Genomic DNA, 17607 nt, shown 5'->3' on the forward strand with positions numbered 1-17607 from the left:
CTAATGAAAAATAACTAAAAATCACCGATAATCATTAATCAAGCTTTTCTTCTCCTATTTACAAACAATATATATAGCAACTAATAAAGAAACCTTATACACCCTAATCCTATTATGGATCTAAGGTAGATTTGATATCAGCGAATATCCAAAATATAATCCAAAGACTAATACCCAACTAAATAATCATAAATAACACAAATAATGAAGATGAATCTAAATGGACCCTATGAACCGGATAGTATCTCGCTTCCGCTACTGCGTTATATGATCACACCCTATTGCAAGTTATTTCAAAAAGAGTGAATGCATGACCAAAGCTAGTTTGTATCGGAAAATACATATGACAAAACAAATGTAACAACAAATTAGTTGAAAAAAAAGAAAAAAGGAAGATCACATGTAAGGTTGTAATTGGTTTTAATGATATAAAACGAGGTAAAAAAAAAGACCATACACGACAATATTCTTTTAAGAAGTTATAATAAATTCAGGGTTTAAATCCATGATTTGAGCTTGAACTATGATTAAATTAAATCCACATTTGGATCTTTTTAGTAGTTTTTTTTTTATATATGTAATTTCTCATGAAACAATTTTCTTTTTTGGAGTAATATGAAAGACAAAGTTTTCACTTTTTTCCACCTTGTTTTCAAGGATTCATTGAAAAAACAAGTGTTTTAAACTGGGTGTTGTTATATCTCACCGAATCCGATTAAGTGTAAATATTGGGTTTTGGGCTAGTCAGATCCGGATTCAGTTCTATCTTTTTTCATCCGAACCTGACTATTAATGTAATATGTAAAACAAGCCGTATGTTTGGAGCAGGGTTGTGCTTGTATTCGTACTCAGCTCATTTACCTAAATGAGCTGGCTTGCTAAGCTCAAATTTCGAGCCGATGAGCTGCTCATATGGCAGCCTTAGTCAATTGATCAGGTTTGTGTTGGATCCGGGTTTGTTTGAACTCACCAAATAACAATTGATCTAGCTCGAATATCCAACCCGGGCTATTTTAGGCATGGAAAACGAACTTCAAACACTATCAATATAATATAAAGAGTGTTCAAAACAAGAGTGAGGAAAACATGCTAAACAAAACATGTTAATGCGTTTTTTTGGCTGTTCTGGTGCTTTTTTTGTGATTCTGACCCGACAGATGAGTTTGGGTTGATTTACTAGGAATAGAAGCCCGTACCATATGTTTTCAATGAAAAAAAACAGTATCTGAAGCTTAGAAAATTTACAAAGATTTTGGGTCATTGATTTTTTGAATCTTATAAAAACTACCCATGCAATGAAATCGGACACTGCAAGAGCTGATCCCTATAAAATCAAGTCATTCTTGTACAGCTAAGGGGTGTCATTGGGCCTAGTTTATCCTTACCGGACCTGAACCAAACCCTATAGAGTCCGGGTATGGTGATAAATAATAAGACTCTATTAAGACTCGGGTTTTCTAACCCGAAGGTCCGATTAATACATGGGCCCAGGTATAATTTATGAAATTTTATACCAGATCCAGACCCGACCTGCGTTTCGAGTAAGACCCACAAATTTTCAATGTAAAAATGATAAAAAATATGGTTTTACAGGGTATAATCTGCGTCTGATTCATGTAGTTTATTATCAGGTTTGGGTATGGTCTTTCTTATAGTGAACCCCATTAAAACCGGGTCTGAACCCGATACCATACCCCCAAAACGGGTCCAAGTTGGGTTCTACCTTAGTCCAAACTTGATACCCCTATGTACAGCTAAAACTTAAAAATAAAATAAAAAACCCCTAAAAACCCATTTAACATGCTTCATTTAGTATATTGCCCCCACTCTTAAAATATATATTTACACCTACACCAATAAAACTTTCACATAATCACTATCATGGTGGTCAACAGGGTTCTTTGTCAAGCTGAGAGCCCCATGATCGAATCCCATTTGCGCATGGAGGTGTCTGTTGCTTTATCACGGTTGGGGCACATAAGGCTGGGTGATCGTGTCCTTATCTTGGAGTTTTACTCAGTGAGGCAGGCCCATTAAGTGACCCAGTGCTCAGTAAGAAACACTCGGGTCAGCTGGATCAGGTCAGACATCCGAGCAGAATTATATTATACGCCAAACAAAGTCAAACTCGCATGTTGGTCGGGTCGGGTTCGATTTGACCCGAATAATATTCGGGTTGGAACTTTTCATCCCATACCGGGTATTTGGGTTCAGTTCGGGTCATGTATCTAACACAAACCCGATCCACTGATAGCCTTTTTCGGGGCAGCGGAAAGGAAACGCCCGGTGGCGGGAACCAACTAGAAACGGAGCTTAGGGTTTTAGGAGGGCTTTAGCGTCAGCCGTATCTGCGCCCACCGCCATGGGCCTCTTCTTCCTGTTCTTGAGAACCTCCGCGACGGGATGCCTTCGCCGCTTCCTCCCGCGGCGGGCCGGAGTCCCTCTAGGGTTTCTCGGAGGTGGGGTTTCGCCGTTCTCCGCCGCTGCCCAACCCTCGCCGGAGACCGATCCCGCCGGAGACCCTGACGGCCCGCCGCGGAGCCTCTCCGCCCGCATGAGCTTCGTCTTCGAGCAGATGGACACGATCGAGCGCGAGCGCGCCGGCAAGGACGAGGCCTTCCGGCAGATCAAGGCTTGGAGAGAGCGGAGGAAGATCGAGCCCGCCTCGGACGCTTCCGCCCCCGCTCCGGCCGAGAAATCCGATTCTGATGGTGTGGAGGGCGCGGAGGCGGTTTCGTCTTCTCTGATCGGCGACGAGGCGGCGGAGGGGATGAAGGGCGAAGGGGGAGGGTTGGCCGTGGAGATGGTCCATCCGTGGACGGAGTGGATCGAATTGATGGAGCGGCTGCTGCAGCAGAACTACTTCGACCGCAGGAGGAAGAGCGAGGATATGATGCTCGAGAACGTCGCGGTCGATGCGTTGGGGTTCGCTGATGAGGGGTTCGATTTCACGAGGGATTGGGTGACCGTCCGGACCGCTTGCCTTAACTTCGGGAGAGACAGATTCGACATCTTGAGGTCTTTTTCCTCCTCCTCCTTACTCGAACTTTCAGAGTTGTTTTGGTCCCTTTCGTCTTTCTAATCGTTTGTAATGGTTACCGTAATGTTTATTTCTTATTGTATGGTATCCTACTTCAATGGGACAGAGGAAGAGGTGATCCGAAATTTTGATGAGAAACGTAGTTTTATAAGTTGAATATGGAGACAACTGTTTTAGTTCACAGGAAATTGGTAATGACGTTAATAGGGTCTCGGAGCACGCATTTATCCAAAAAAACAAGACAAAATGGGAAAAAATGATAATGACATTAGATGATGTCCTGGAGCACCCATTTATCCAGAAAAGCAAGAGAGGTTGGGAAAAAATTCGTAATGACATTAGATGATGTTGGAGCACCCACTTATCCAGAAAGGCAAGAGAAGTTAGGAAAAAATTGGTAATGACATTAGATGATGTCATGGAGCATCCACTTATCCAGAAAAGCAAAACAAGTTGGGAAAATTTGGTAATGACATTAGATGATGTCCTGGAGCACCCACTTATCCAGAAAAGCAAGACAAGGTGGAAAAAATTTGGTAATGACACTAGATGTTGGGAAAATTTATATGCATGCTTGGTCCCCAAAGTATTGTAACTACGTTTATCATAGTTCAACGTTGGTTATTGATAACTGGAACAATGACTTTGTTCATTTGAAGATCATCCAACAGTTGTTTACATTCACATTCAATTTTCTATTATAAATACGTATTGCAAAAATAATTTATTGACTTTAAGGATGGAAATCTTTGAGAACTTAAAGGTTGGAATTTGACGACTGGATTAGTGAAGATGTTTCGTTAGAAATCATTCTTTATACATGTTTTCTTTTGTTCTTCTGGTCTTTCTCTTTACCCTTGAATCCGTTTTTCTTTTGGGAACACATGCTTTATAGATAATCTATCACTCATTGCCAGATAATCTTTGTTCATGTTTGGAACAATCTTATGTATTTCACTTGTCTGTGATGCTTGATTGTTCTCTTATTCTTTGTACACACCATTTGTATATCACTGACCAGTATGTAATTATTAGGTCATTGTCAAGGAAGGATATTCAAATTCTTGTTGGCCATGGTTGTCCTTCTGTGGATTGGAAGGTGGTATTTTCTGCCAAGTTACTAAGGAAGCATGTCCATCTTGATGAAGGAGATGTAAGTAGTATTGAAACTTTGTAGTTATTGATTGGAGTATTGAAAGTTTGAAACTTTGTAGTTATTGATTGCAAATGATGGGCTTGCGTGCAGCCTGACAATTCTGCCTACTGCCTGTTCTTTATAGTTGTGGCAACTATCACCACATTCACATTTAAATTTGAACAAATGCATCATTGGGTTAGCATCATTTAGTTTATCTAGATCTGGGTGTTGATCCTGGAAAGTTTATCTTAGTTGTTGTCACCTTGGCCCGATTATCTACATGTTGTGGTTCCACCAGACTGGGGATTGAAGATGCCCAATTGTGTGCGATCAAAATTTCAAGTGTAAAACCTTTTGAAAGTGCCTTTTGTTTGCTTAGAGTGTTTGGGATCCACTGCCTACAAGTTGGAGACGTTTCTTTTCCTATAGAAAGGAAGTCTTGATTTCAATTTTGCCAACAAGTCATAATGGTGAATAACACCATCAATGCTCATGGAAAGTCACGGAGACGATGAATACAAGCTGAAAAAATCAATGGATGGATAGAAAAATTGAAATAAAACAAAACATCAGATTGAAAGAAAGAAAAAAAGGGAGAACACATATATTGGATTTAGGGCCTTTCATAAGATGATAAGGCTGTGTTTGGCAGGTTGGTGGTGGTCCAATAAGTTTCTGGCTATAGTGGGCTAAGTCTAAGTGGTGCATCTTCTGGGTATCAGATTGCCAAGTAAAACAGGTTCTTGATCACATTTTTTATACTAGGCCGTGAGCTGCCATCCATTCTTAGTTTTGTTTGGAGCCTTTTTTTCTTTGTGGTCATTATTTACCTGTAAGGCCTATATTAAATTTTGGCATCACTGCACTTGTATATTGTTGTGTATAGATTAAACTTCTGTTTAACACCTTATTTCAATATTGTAAAATCAGATCAGTTTGTTTTGAATTGATTGATTTGGGTTTAGTGTTATTAAAAATGCTCCTCAAGGCGCAAAAAGCGCGCCTCGCCTCAAGGCGAGGGGCTTTATGCCTTGAGGCGCAAGGATAAGGCATAAAAGCCCCGAGGCGTGCGCCTCATAGGCCTTGAGGCGCATGCCTCGAGGCGAGGCGCGCCTCAAGATGAGGCGCACATGCCTTGAAATTTTGGTCAAATGACGGGTCAAAGCCCTCATTTGACAAAAAATTAGGGTTTAAAAAAGGGCCCCTGACCCTATATCTGTTTTAACTTAGTCTCTCTCTCTCTCTCTATCTCTCGTATTTTTCTCACAAAGTCTCTCTCGTCTCTCACACACAGTCTCTCTCTCTCTCTCTCTCGTCTCTCACACGCAGTCTCTCTCTTTCTCTCGTCTCTCACACACAGTCTCTCTCTCTCTCTCTCTCTCTCTCTCGTCTCTCACACGCAGTCTCTCTCTCATCTCTCACACACAGTCTCTCTCTCGGCCATGCAAGCTTCTTCATTTAGGTAATGCTCCTTCCCCTCTTCATTTACAAAATTTCTTTTCTGTTATTTTTCTGTCATTTAGATATGAAAGAAATTTGTATATATTTTTCTTTTCTGTTATTTTTCTGTGTGAAATAACAGTCTGCAGTTCGATTGAGTTCTACTCTCCTTTAGCATTAAATTTTGGGCTGGTAAACAACATGAAATAGATAGAATTTATGTTGTACAATATGCATTGTATATACATTTATATGTATGTGTGTGCATGCATGCATGTTTGTATTGGAAGCTACTGATTATGTTAAAAACTCGGTATAACATAATGATTATTTGTGAATGTCTGAGTTGCTAGTTTGGCCTTGCTGTTGGTCATAATGTTTATTCTTAAAACTGGTAAAGAACAACATTAGTGGTTGATTTTTACCATGTGTTGTTTCTAAATTATTTTTTTTGTTTTCTTATCTTGCTAAGTATGCTTGACACCTTATTTTCTTAGAATTTTAATTGTGGCTTTAATGTTACTCATCTTCAAGCCATTGTATTGATGCCTCTTTACTCAAAGACCACTGCTTGTATTTTGCATGTCACATAGTAGAAAACAGAATTAGATCGAATTTCAAATCTGTGTATTGCAGGTCACATAGTAGAAAATAGAATTGTTGCATTAATGTTACTTTTACATGTTAATCTCATATTTTTCAGTATTTATTTGAGATTTTTTATTTCTTGTTGGTTGTTGCTTCATCAATAAAGCATTTTTTATTTATTTGTAATTTTAGATATTTTTATAGTTTTTTTTTAAGTTTTCAAAAAAAAAAATAATTTTTTTTTGAGGCCTACGCTTTACGCCTCGAGGCTTACGCCTCGTCTCAGATTTTGGTGGAGCGCCTCGCTACGCCCCAACGCTTTTCACAACACTGTTTGGGTTGAAACATCGAGGAAAAGAAAAAAAGGATCCATCTTTTCATGAAACTGAAAACTACCAGAAAATGCCTATGCTTGTCCTGTCTAATTGATGTTGAACCTTTGCATGCTAAACCAACTCTCCTAATTCAGTTGACTTATTATCAGTTTCATGCGGTTATACTGTGCCTTTTGTCAAATCCACAAACACATGCCTCTTTGGCTGTTCCCTTTTTAGCCATCATCATATTGACTTTCATTATTTCTCATCTGTCTCTTACTGAAAGTGCATTTTTTGTATGCATAAAAATTTATAATACTGGTGTAAGCTGATGGAGAGAAAATGAATCACATAGAGTTTCAGTATTGCTAAATCTGCCCTAGTTTGAGACAACAAAGTATGGCTACACTTTTCTTGATTTTCCTATTGTAACCCAGTAGAAAATTTCATATTTCATAACCAGAGCTTTTTATATCTTATCTGTGCGCAAAAGCAATAGTCCCAATGGTGTTCTACATGCAACACTGACAAGTTAGGGTATTTTATGCATGAAAGATCATTTAAACCTATTGTCATGGTTGATTGCTAATATATCTCCAGAATTGGTAAATTATCATGTCTGAGTCTGTGATGCTATCATGTTCTCAGGTTTGCAGTTCTTGCAGTTTAAGAGGTTCCTGTGAGAAGGCTTATTTGTTGACCCGCAAAGAGGATGAGGCACGGACTCTTGACATTATGCGTGTTTTATTAACCTATGGATTTGATCCAATTAATGGGTCAGTTGAAAACAGGCCAATTATGAAAATGAAGTCACTGAAGACAGTCATCCGTAAGTTGCTGCATGAAATTGTGAAACTAAGTGCCATTCCTATAGATCCGAACCTTCCACCACCAGTTATCAAGAAACTTCCACCGAAAGTCAAGCAACCACCTCAACCACCAAAGAAACGAGTGGGTCGTGATGACATTGAAATGAAGAAAGGCGATTGGCTTTGTCCAAAGTATGCCCACATAATACATATACATCTTTTTTATTTTTTGTTTCCTCTTTTCTATTTCTTCTTCCATTTTGTCTTTTTGTTATGGTGTTCAGCAAAAGCTATCATGCTGTATACTACCTATGACTGGTAGCAGTCCTTTGATCGTCATGCCATTACTTACGAGCTTTAGATGTATTTAGTAAAATCATTGACCTTTGCTTTGTTGTTGAGTTCAGGTGCGATTTTATGAACTTTGCCAAAAACACTGTCTGTTTACAGTGTGATGCAAGGCGACCAAAGAGACAGTTATTGCCTGGAGAATGGGAATGCAGTCAGTATGTTTTCTGACCACTGATTGAATTTTGATTGCATCTTGTGAATCCAGAGTATATGTAAAAGTTTTTAACTGTTTGATTTTGTCCTCACAACTGTTAGCATGCAGATGTACATGCTTTCCATGTGTTTGTGTTTGTCTGTGTGTGAATAATGTCGGAAGCTCATAGTTTTGTTTAATATTTTTCTTCTAGGTGCAATTTTTTGAATTACCGGAGAAACATGGCATGCTTTCATTGTGACCACAAGCGCCCACCTGATGAATTTATTGAGAATCAGTTGCGGGAGAAGCCACCAGGTCCAAGAACAAGATTGGAGCGGGTGGCCAATATAGAAAATGTCATGAATGCTTGGAATTTTGATTTTGATGATAATGAGTCTGATGGTGCTGAAGTTGCAGCTTTTGAATATGCGGATCCCCCCAGAAGAGATGAATATGCTTCTTCAAGTGGTCAGTCATTTACAGGAGATGGTGCTGGGTGTGAAGATGATCCTTTTGAAGCCACTCAAATGCAAAGGATGTCCCAAAGAGGCAGATCTAAAGAACGTGGTGGAAGGGAACCCTCTTCTTTTGGTGCTGGAACAGGATTTGATGATTTTGATGAAGAAGAAGATGATGTTGGCAGTTATGAGCTAGATATGTCAAGCGGCAACTCCAAGGAGCAAGATTCTTCAGCAAACACTTCAATCACAGTGACTTCTTCTGAATCCGATGATTTTAGTGATACTGATACTTTCTCCAAGGGAAGACAAGATGCTTATTCTCACTCCTTTGACAGTCCATCTCATCGGAGGAGAAGCTCGACTTACAGTAACTCTGAGGATATGGAAGAGTCCAACTCTGATGATAAATTTCCAGATGATTCTGATTGGAATTCTGAAACCAGAAAGGTTTCAAGACGGGGTGGTGGAAGAAGCAGCGGTGGTTCACTTAGGGGGAGATCCTTTGATTTAGAAGATGAAATCATGTTTGATTCAGACTCTGATGATGAGGTGGGGCAGGGCTTTGGATTTAAGCAAAAGAAAGGGGCTAGGCAGAATTTGAGCAAGAAAAACTTGAGGGGAAGAAGCTTTTCTGGTTCTGAAGATGGATTTTCTTTTGGATCAGATTCTGATGATGAAGGCACTGCAAGATCCCAAAGAAGTAGCATGGGAAATAAGATTGTCCGTGAAAAAAAACAGAGGTCTTCCTCGTATCTCAATGACTATGGATACAATGATGATAGACGTTCTGGATCAAGTGGGAGAAGAACTGATATAAGCAGCTCTTTTGGTAATAGAGGTCGCGATAACACTTTTAGAAGATCTCACAACTTTGTTAGGGAGTGTAGAGAAAGAAAATTTGGGACTCAAGATCGTGGAGCTGATTATAGAGAAAGATTAAATGCTAGAAGTTCTCGAGATGATGCTTTTGCCAGAAGGATAAACAACAGGGATGGTGATCTATGTAATTTTGACAGGCCTCGTCGACAGGAACGATTTGGACATGTGCAACAGGGAACAAATAAAGGGTTTGGTAATGAGTTTAGACAGGGAAGAAATAAAGGGTTTGGTAATGAGTTTAGACAGGGAAGAAATAAAGGGTTTGGTAATGAGTTTAGACAGGGAAGAAATAAAGGGTTTGGTAATGAGTTTAGACAGGGAAGAAATAAAGGGTTTGGTAGTGAGTTTAGACAGGGAAGAAATAAAGGGTTTGGTAATGAGTTTAGACAGGGAAGTGATTTTGCTGGTAACAGGACGTACAGGCGCATAAATGAAAGATGAATAAGCTAGCATGTCCAAAATTCGATGAATCTTTACATGTCTTTGGGGAGTTGTTATGAACTTCTCACATAATCTACATTCTAGAGGCAGGAGAAGCAGCATACAACGCAGAAGCCAAACTACTAAATTCTGGAAGCTCATTGAAGGTGAAAACAGGTATCCAACAGTATCTATCCCTTAGCATAGCATAGTGTTATGCAGTAAAGAATACCTCCCTGTCTGTTTCTTTAATTTTTATATTATGCAGCAAAGAATATCTCCCTTGTTTCTTCAATAAAATTAATTTTTGTGAATGAATTACCAAGCAACAAGAGGATCTCCCACATTTTACATTGGTAGATCAGAACAGATTGAAGATGAAACACAATCCAATTTTGGATAATTATGGGAAAATAATTTGTTTCATATGTTCAGTATTCATGGGTTGCTACTTGAAACATTTTACTCAGTATGTGCCTACGGTAACTTTAAGCTTTTCTCCCATGAGGCAACCTTGTCTTTTAAGCTGTTGTCCTCAATCAACTTGTTACATGTCAAATTGCGCACTGAATGTCATCATCCTAACAGTTATAAAACAACCTCAACCTTTCTACAATTGATTTATAACTATGATTTTTATTTAAAGGTCACTTCAGAATTGGTCTTGAATAACATAATGCTTTGTTTGTTTTGGTGAGTGATTCTTCTTGAGCAATTACCAACTTAAGAGGCAATGGTGCTTCCTAATAGAGCTATTATCTAACAGTATACCTAATGCATAAAATGCTTCATCGAGTGTCTATTGCAAATTTCTTGCGTCATGATTGTAGATGCATATTGGTTTGGGTGTTTTGTCTTTGCTCTTATTGTTTTCTGTTAGTACATATTGCAGTCATGTTCTTAAACGAAATCGACTAAGTTGTATTTAATCATTCATAAATGTCCTAAAATTCACTTGGATTGTTATGGTGATATAATTGTACTCTTATACCTGCATTTTTTTCCTTTTCTCTTTTGATTCCAGATGTTGGATTGATGTTAACAAGAGCAAAATCTGCTGCTTGTGGGCATGAGACTAATTGGCAACATAATGATCCTGCTTTTTGCAAGAAATAGCTGACGATGCAGAACTCCATGTTTGACAAAGCTGAGCAACTAAACGGTAAGATGAAAGTCAAATATGTAAATTGTTGTATTTACGATAAAAGGGGGAATGGATAATTTTCAACTTTCTGGATTCAGAAAGGAAGTCTATGGACTCAGAGAACACTCAATGCAGAATTAGTTTAGGACCTAATTTCAGTAATGTGTGTGTGTGTGTGTGTGTGTGTGTGTGTGTGTGTGTGTGTGTGTGAAAATGTGCCCCTTATGCGGAAGCAATTGGATTTTGAAGGTTAGTTTCTATTTTTCTCCTCCCAGGTTTTTATCACCTCAATGATGGATCTTCCGATTTTGCAAGTCGAACTTTGGTCATTAAAATAACATGGTGTACTACGCGACTGGAATGCAGCTGTTTTTTATTCAAATAGCCCATCTTGAAGTGGTATAAATCTGTTTCGTGACATACCTATATCAAGCTTAGGAAGAAGTGAAATGAAGTATGAAAACAATTAAAAGAAGGCCAAAATTTATCTTCTTGCGATCACAAATTGACTTATATTATAGTTACATCTTTTTGCTACTGCTACTCATTATCAAGAAACAAAATGCTACCTGTGCTTCTGAAATAAGAAGTGAGTCCATATGTGCTTTCTCAGAATTGACGGACTTGTTTCTTTGTTCAAAACAGGGCATTGAGTTTACAAAAGACAACTTGAATTTTTGAGAGTTAGTGTCTCTTGCTCTTTCCAGGTTTTTATCACCACAACTAGTGATATTTCAATTTTGCTGCTTAGACTGTTGTTATTAAAATAATCATGTTGTACTACATCATGCTAATGCTGCAGTTTTTTATTCAGATAGGGCATTTTGGTGTGGTACTGATCTGTTTTTTGACATATTACTTTCTCCCTGAAAAAGAAGAGAACAAGGGATGACAACAATTAAAAGAAGTAAAAAACTTTATCTCCTTACTATCACAGTTTGACTTATATTCATTACATGTGATTCTGCCGACACTCATTATCAAGAAACAGAATGATGCCTACGCTTCTGAAATAGAAAACGAGCATCCGTGTGTTGTCTTTGAATTGATCGAACTGCTATCCTTGATTTGAAACAGTGCATTAAGTTTGCTTAACTTCTTTGCAAAAGTGTTGAGTATGTTGTTAGCTGGATTTGATCTGATGAGCTCCTTTTTCATTGATATGTGGTCCTTTTCCAAGTCAGTCAGCCTCATCCTCATCGTTGCTACTTCCAATTTCAGTTCTCTGTTTTCTCTTCTTACAGAAACATAATTGTCCCTTGGTGACATGGCACCGCTGCCTGCACCACTGTTCAGTTTATTGAAGTTCTGCTGAGAGTCAGCGGAACCAAAGAAGAGATGATGATGATGTTGGTGATGGCCCTCACCATTCATGGCATTTCTAAGCCTGATCTGTTCAAAGTGCAGCACCTGCACTGTCATTTGTATGGGCAGCCTCTCATTCTGAGCTGCATGTGTGCAGGCATCTTGAGATAGCTTCTGACAGTCAATGGTTTTGCAGAGGCAATAACGTTCTGATTCCTTGATGTTAGGATGAACCTGAAAACAGAAAGTGCATTGGGACTAATTTGGAAAAGGAAAAAGAGTTGAAGTTTGGGTACATTCAGCTTGGAAGCTAGAAACAAGGGAAATAGAGCAATTTCAGTCTCTTAGTAAAAAGAGCATATTTCTATGAGAAAAATATTAGATGTCCTGTCACTCAGTGGAAATATTACTGGGCCTTGAGTTTTTGAACTCTTACACATTAAAGAGGACAGATTGTACATCTATAGACTATAGGTAAGCACTGGCTTTCATTAACAACTGAATTTTCATCTTGTTGGTAGAGAACAGATATTTGTATAGAAATTTTAGTTTTGGTCTTTAAGGTATAGAGAAAATCTTAAAGGGTGAATCAGGGTTTGTCGAAAGTATTATGGAACAGAAGACTGAATTTTTGGTTTTTAATTTTTTTTTTAAATCTAAAAATTGCTAATACTCTGTCAGGGAGTTCTATATCCAGGTGGAAGAAAATGGTGACTTTGTCCTGTTGAGTTTCAGAATCTCAAAATGGGAACTTACCCCTTGTTCCTCATATGAAATTCAAAGGGCACTTAAAAGCTCTAAAAACTGAAAGAGCATTCAATGAATGAAGCCTTCTGAGTTGTTTTTAAGAGCTGAAAAGATCTGAAAATCTGAAGAGGAAAATTGAGCTATTGTTGCATAAATCCTAAATTTCATGATTGAATTTGCGAAGAACTGTCTGCCCCATCAAAAAATTAAGTTTGTGAAAATACATTGGCAAAACTACCTTCATATTGCCTTAACAATAAATATGTAGATGACTATGTAATCTGAAGAAGGATACCTTGAGAAAGAGGTCAATGGCTTTGTAGAGTCCATCACTCACAACTCTTGCATGGTCAGGAAGTGGTTCTGCCGTGGCCATGAACTTGGTGGGGGTCAAATTTGCATCTATTGCAATTCCAGGAAGATAGCTATCCAGGAGCTTGGATACTTTAAAAATCAAGCTCTGCTTGGGAGATCTTGGGCTATCAAGCTCATAACACACATCAAACTCAGCTTGCAGGAGATTATCGTCACTTTCTTCATCATCTAAGTTGAGAAAGTTTGAGACAATTCTCTGAACTGTATCTGTGTCGAACAATGTGGAGTTGCTGTTAGATGGATTGGCGGGAATGAGGATATCTTCAAGAATAGCTTGGTCTAATTGCAGGCCTATTCTTCTCTCCAAATCTAATCTGCAAGTTGGTGACGCAGATGATACAATTGCTGTTTTGAGCAAACCAGTGAGGAATGCTATTGGCACTGAGCTTTTTCTCGACTGCGTCGGTAGTAACCCAACAATTGTTTCAACTGCAAGTCTCTGTTTCTTTTGGAGCTCTGTATCTAACGATCCTCCTTGAAGAGAATTCTGTGAGTAGCTGATCAGAATTTTACTTACTATATCCTGTTTCAGGCCCTTGGACTTTAGTGTAGATACGACTCTTTGGAAGAAGTCGAGAGATAACTTTATAAGACCACTGCCCCACCAGTCTGGTGAAGTGTCAGTTTCTGAACTGATAGCCTTTGTAGTGAAATTTTGTTCAAGTCTCGATAACTCAGTAGTTAGCTGTTCTTTTCCGGCATTTGATGCAATCCCATTAATAAATCTGTGAATAAGTCTAATATCTTCTGCAGTTGGAAGTAGAGCTTCACACTGATAAAGGACATCAATAGAATTTATAATGCTTGGAAACACTTCTTTTAGATAATGTTCTGCTTGAGTTTGTAAATTTTCTCTGTGAAGTTCTCTGTCATTTCTAGATAATGAGCTGCACATCTCAAAATAGCAACATTCTTCAATGTGATCTCAATATTTATGCCATAGCCGAACTTTGCTGCTAGCTCAAAAGCTTCTGGTCCACCTGGGAATTCATCAAGGATTATCCTTGACAATCTTGAATCCTTTGATTCAGTCAGCATTCTTCGAATCTTCCCACTTCGACAAACCAGAGGAAACTGGGAGAAGGAAATTGTAGCTAATTAGCTTTTATGGTCACTCATGCAACAATAAGTCGTGTTTGGGACAGACAGAAATGATGGGAACCAAGAACTGAAGAACAGATGGCTGTCCTATGCTGCAAATGCCACTTGCTGTTGATAGTTTCACAGGTAATCTTTACTCCAAATACACAGACCTAAATCTTTGCCAAGAGCTGGTGAATTTTGACCCAAATCCCACCAAAGTTGCAAAGATCCTGATGTTTCTCAATGCTCTTTTCCGAAAGGCCCCTGAAGGATTTCATTTAACTCGAAGAACAGATTCTAGCTCATCAAGTTGTGCAATGGGCAGTTACTGAGGGCATGTTTGCTTGGTCTCCTGTGAGAATCATTCACATGGCCACCTGAGAGAATGATTCACATTTGAGAGAGATTCTCCCATAAACCATGAGAGAATGATTCACGCACTGAGAAGTGTGATTGATTCTTTTGTGAACGGGATTCTCCTGTGAATACTCTCAGGTGGAGGGCCAAGCAAACATGCCTTAAGAATTCTGGAGACCTCTTTTGTGAGATAAACAAATGACTGCATTAAATGAAACAGTATAGAATTGTGGACATATTATGGCCAAATTTGAAAGAACAGATGCTTCACACACACACACATTCACATACAGAGAAACACTTCTATGTGCACATGCAATGTTTTTTTCAGATTTTTCCAGTGTCTCGAAGTTACGTAATGTATTTTATTTTATTTTTCTGTATGAAAATGAATTTTCTGGTATAGTAATCAAGAATGTGAGCTTATGAGAGTGGGATTAAGGTTCACATCTCTCAGGTGTTCTTAGCTGAAGGCTTTGTTTGAGACCTTGTCCTTGTAAACTTTATAAAGAGAATCCGTAAATCTCTCATGAGAATGTGGTAGCTGTTGATTTTCTTGTTTGGACTGCTCCAGTCTCCATTTCTCAGTGCTCTGTGTGCGTGCACACACACACACACACACAGAGAGAGAGAGAGAGAGAGAGAGAGAGAGAGAGAGAGAGAGAGAGGTGCCTTGTGAAGGAAGAGCTTTGCTGCATTCACTTCGACTGTAAGATCACTGGAAACATCTGAAAGCGGCCTGCAGTCAAAACAAAGTGGCCAGTGTGAGTAACAAATAGAAATGAAGAGGAACTGCAAATGGTTGATGAATAATCTTTTCTTGGCCAACATTTTCATGTAGATCCCAAGGGTTGCCAACGCTCTATGGAAAGCCAACTGAAAGCTGCACTATGTTAGAAGGCTTTAACACTATAGTCACCATTGGTTTATATTCTAATGCAAGTCACCTTCTTGGTCTGCTATCTAAATGACCAAAACACCCCTGCTATTTTATCTCATCTTTCTTTTTTGTGTGTGTGTTAAATATGAGCTTCATGTCAGTTACTGCCAAGGTTTTTGTATCTGCAAAGTTCATATAATGTGGGTAATGTGCTACTGGTAATAGTTTTATAACTTGGTATAATTACTATTTACTAATGCTTTACGATTAAGATGTTGTTCAATAAGATATTGGCAAGGGTTCGACTTTACTTATAAAACTTTTACATTCATATGATATGGCACTGTTGGTCATATTATGTGATGTATTGTATACGGTATATACCTTATCCTATGTAATTTATATTCCATACTTAGTAATGTTCATAGTATACAATTATGATGTGGTTAACTATAGGTGTTTGTTGTATTACTCTGCAAGTGACAGTAATCCAGCCCAGGAATTATGCTTTGCCTCAACTACATGATTCAATAAGGCTCTGTTTGGGAGCAGTTGTTGTCGAGGAGAGGAGATGGGAAGGGCGATGGGAGTGGCCAAGAAAATGGGTGATAAGAGGAGAGTTGTCAACTACGAGGATTTTGTTGAAAAAGGCCCATCTGCAATCTCCTTCACTCCCATCGCCCTTCCCATCTCCCAAAAACCTGGCTTCCAAACATCAATAAGAGTAAATGAGGTGGGTAGCATTTATCAACTCCCCATCTCCAGCTCCCAAACAAAACCCAGAGAAGAAAATTGCAACCTCTGTCCTAGATCCTGGCTTGGTCTGGCCTGCCATCTCTGTCCCAGTTATCAATAGGATGAGCTAGTGACTGTGATCAATGTTTTGCAAATAATTGTAGAGCAGGCCAAGTTTAGCTGCTAGAGGAAAAAACAATAGAAAAAGGTGCACAAGGATAAGGATTCATGAACTGATGGCTGTAATTTAAACGGTCACTTTGATTTCATGTGGATAGCAGGTTCAAATGTTCAATGATAACACAAGGTGTTTTGTTTTACGTACTGAAAGAAGAAACAAGTGGCTTTCCCCCCTCTTTTGTATACCTCCCCAACCATATGAGTGCAGAAGCTGTCAATCTCAGATGACAGTAATTGACAGTTAGATGCTATCTGGTTTGATTTCCTCTTCAGGGGTTCATAGGATAAATATGGACAGATATATTCGTCCTGAATCTTTCAGTAACCTTAGTGGTTGCAGTTTTATTAGTGGTTATTTTATTTTTTGGCTGGGTCCATCACCGTCTACACTTTGACAGGCCTCTGATTGATAAAACCCTTAAAAGGGGTCCCCCTAACCAGGGGTTCCGTGTGGTTGGTAGGAGCTGTCAGTGCACATCTCTCTGCGGTGGGACGTTGTTGGTTCAAAACCCCTGTGGTACGATTGAATAATAACTGGTGCGGGTCTGCTTAACCCCAGCTTGCCTTTAAAAACAAGAGTGGTAGTAATGGGTGGGTGGGGGTTCACCACCTCGCTTCAACCTTGTGGTAAGGGACGTTTCCTGTGAGTTTCATACTGTGGTCATCCAATGTCAGGTGACAAACCATGGTCACCCTTAGTCCATTAAGCGGAGCCCTTGTGGGCCAATTCATAATGTAAAAGGAACAATAACCAGGTGTACACCAATATTATGCATATGCAATTGCATCCTAGAAAAAAACCATTTACAATTACGGAATTCATTGCAATTTTACATCAAAAGGCAAGCTGTAACTTGGATAACTAGCAAATATTCCAGTCAAATTCCTCATTAACTCTTTCATCCTGAATTATTTAACCAAGAATATAATAAAGCTGTCTCATGCTCGTCCTTTTATCATAACCTCCATGTTCGTAATTGCCAATTTTATTCTCGTGGGCGTTATAAGTGCCCTTTCGTTATGTGATATTATTTGCAGTCATGCCTACCATCACTACCTTTGGGATAAGAAAGAAAGGGCCTGTCAGAAGGATACAGGCGAATTTATTTGCGTGTATTATGTGATATTCTTGTTCGAAAATTACATAAGATTGGTGTGTCCTTGTGAGTGGAAAACATAAAAAGAAAAAACTCCAATATAACACAAACATAACAACCATTTT

The 17607-nt window shown here is 38.9% G+C and overlaps 1 protein-coding gene and 1 pseudogene across 1 annotated transcript; one reads left to right on the plus strand and one right to left on the minus strand.

The window, feature by feature from the left end:
* Nucleotides 1-2284: 2284 nt before the first annotated feature.
* Nucleotides 2285-9689, plus strand: LOC149839090 (uncharacterized). Its single transcript, XM_090003999.1, has 5 exons — nucleotides 2285-3018; nucleotides 4076-4193; nucleotides 7172-7524; nucleotides 7740-7838; nucleotides 8031-9689. The coding sequence occupies exons 1-5, from the start codon at nucleotides 2363-2365 to the stop codon at nucleotides 9598-9600; spliced, it is 2796 nt and encodes a 931-aa protein (XP_089860125.1). The 5' UTR covers nucleotides 2285-2362; the 3' UTR covers nucleotides 9601-9689.
* A 2014-nt stretch (nucleotides 9690-11703) lies between these two features.
* The window catches only part of LOC149839091 (BTB/POZ domain-containing protein At1g03010-like), a 29271-nt pseudogene continuing 23367 nt past the window's right edge, over nucleotides 11704-17607 (minus strand).

Source organism: Nuphar pumila, chromosome 4 (assembly GCF_984573655.1).
Source record: "Nuphar pumila chromosome 4, dmNupPumi1.hap1.1, whole genome shotgun sequence".
Taxonomy (NCBI): domain Eukaryota; kingdom Viridiplantae; phylum Streptophyta; class Magnoliopsida; order Nymphaeales; family Nymphaeaceae; genus Nuphar; species Nuphar pumila.

What these genes read in the sequence shown, in the direction of transcription:
- LOC149839090 (XM_090003999.1), top strand. Translation starts at nt 2,363, where the DNA reads ATGGGCCTCTTCTTCCTGTTCTTGAGAACCTCCGCGACGGGATGCCTT. An exon ending in TCCATCTTGATGAAGGAGAT is followed by an intron (nt 4,194 to 7,171) that starts GTAAGTAGTATT and finishes TCATGTTCTCAG; the next exon opens with GTTTGCAGTTCTTGCAGTTT. An exon ending in GGCGATTGGCTTTGTCCAAA is followed by an intron (nt 7,525 to 7,739) that starts GTATGCCCACAT and finishes TGTTGAGTTCAG; the next exon opens with GTGCGATTTTATGAACTTTG.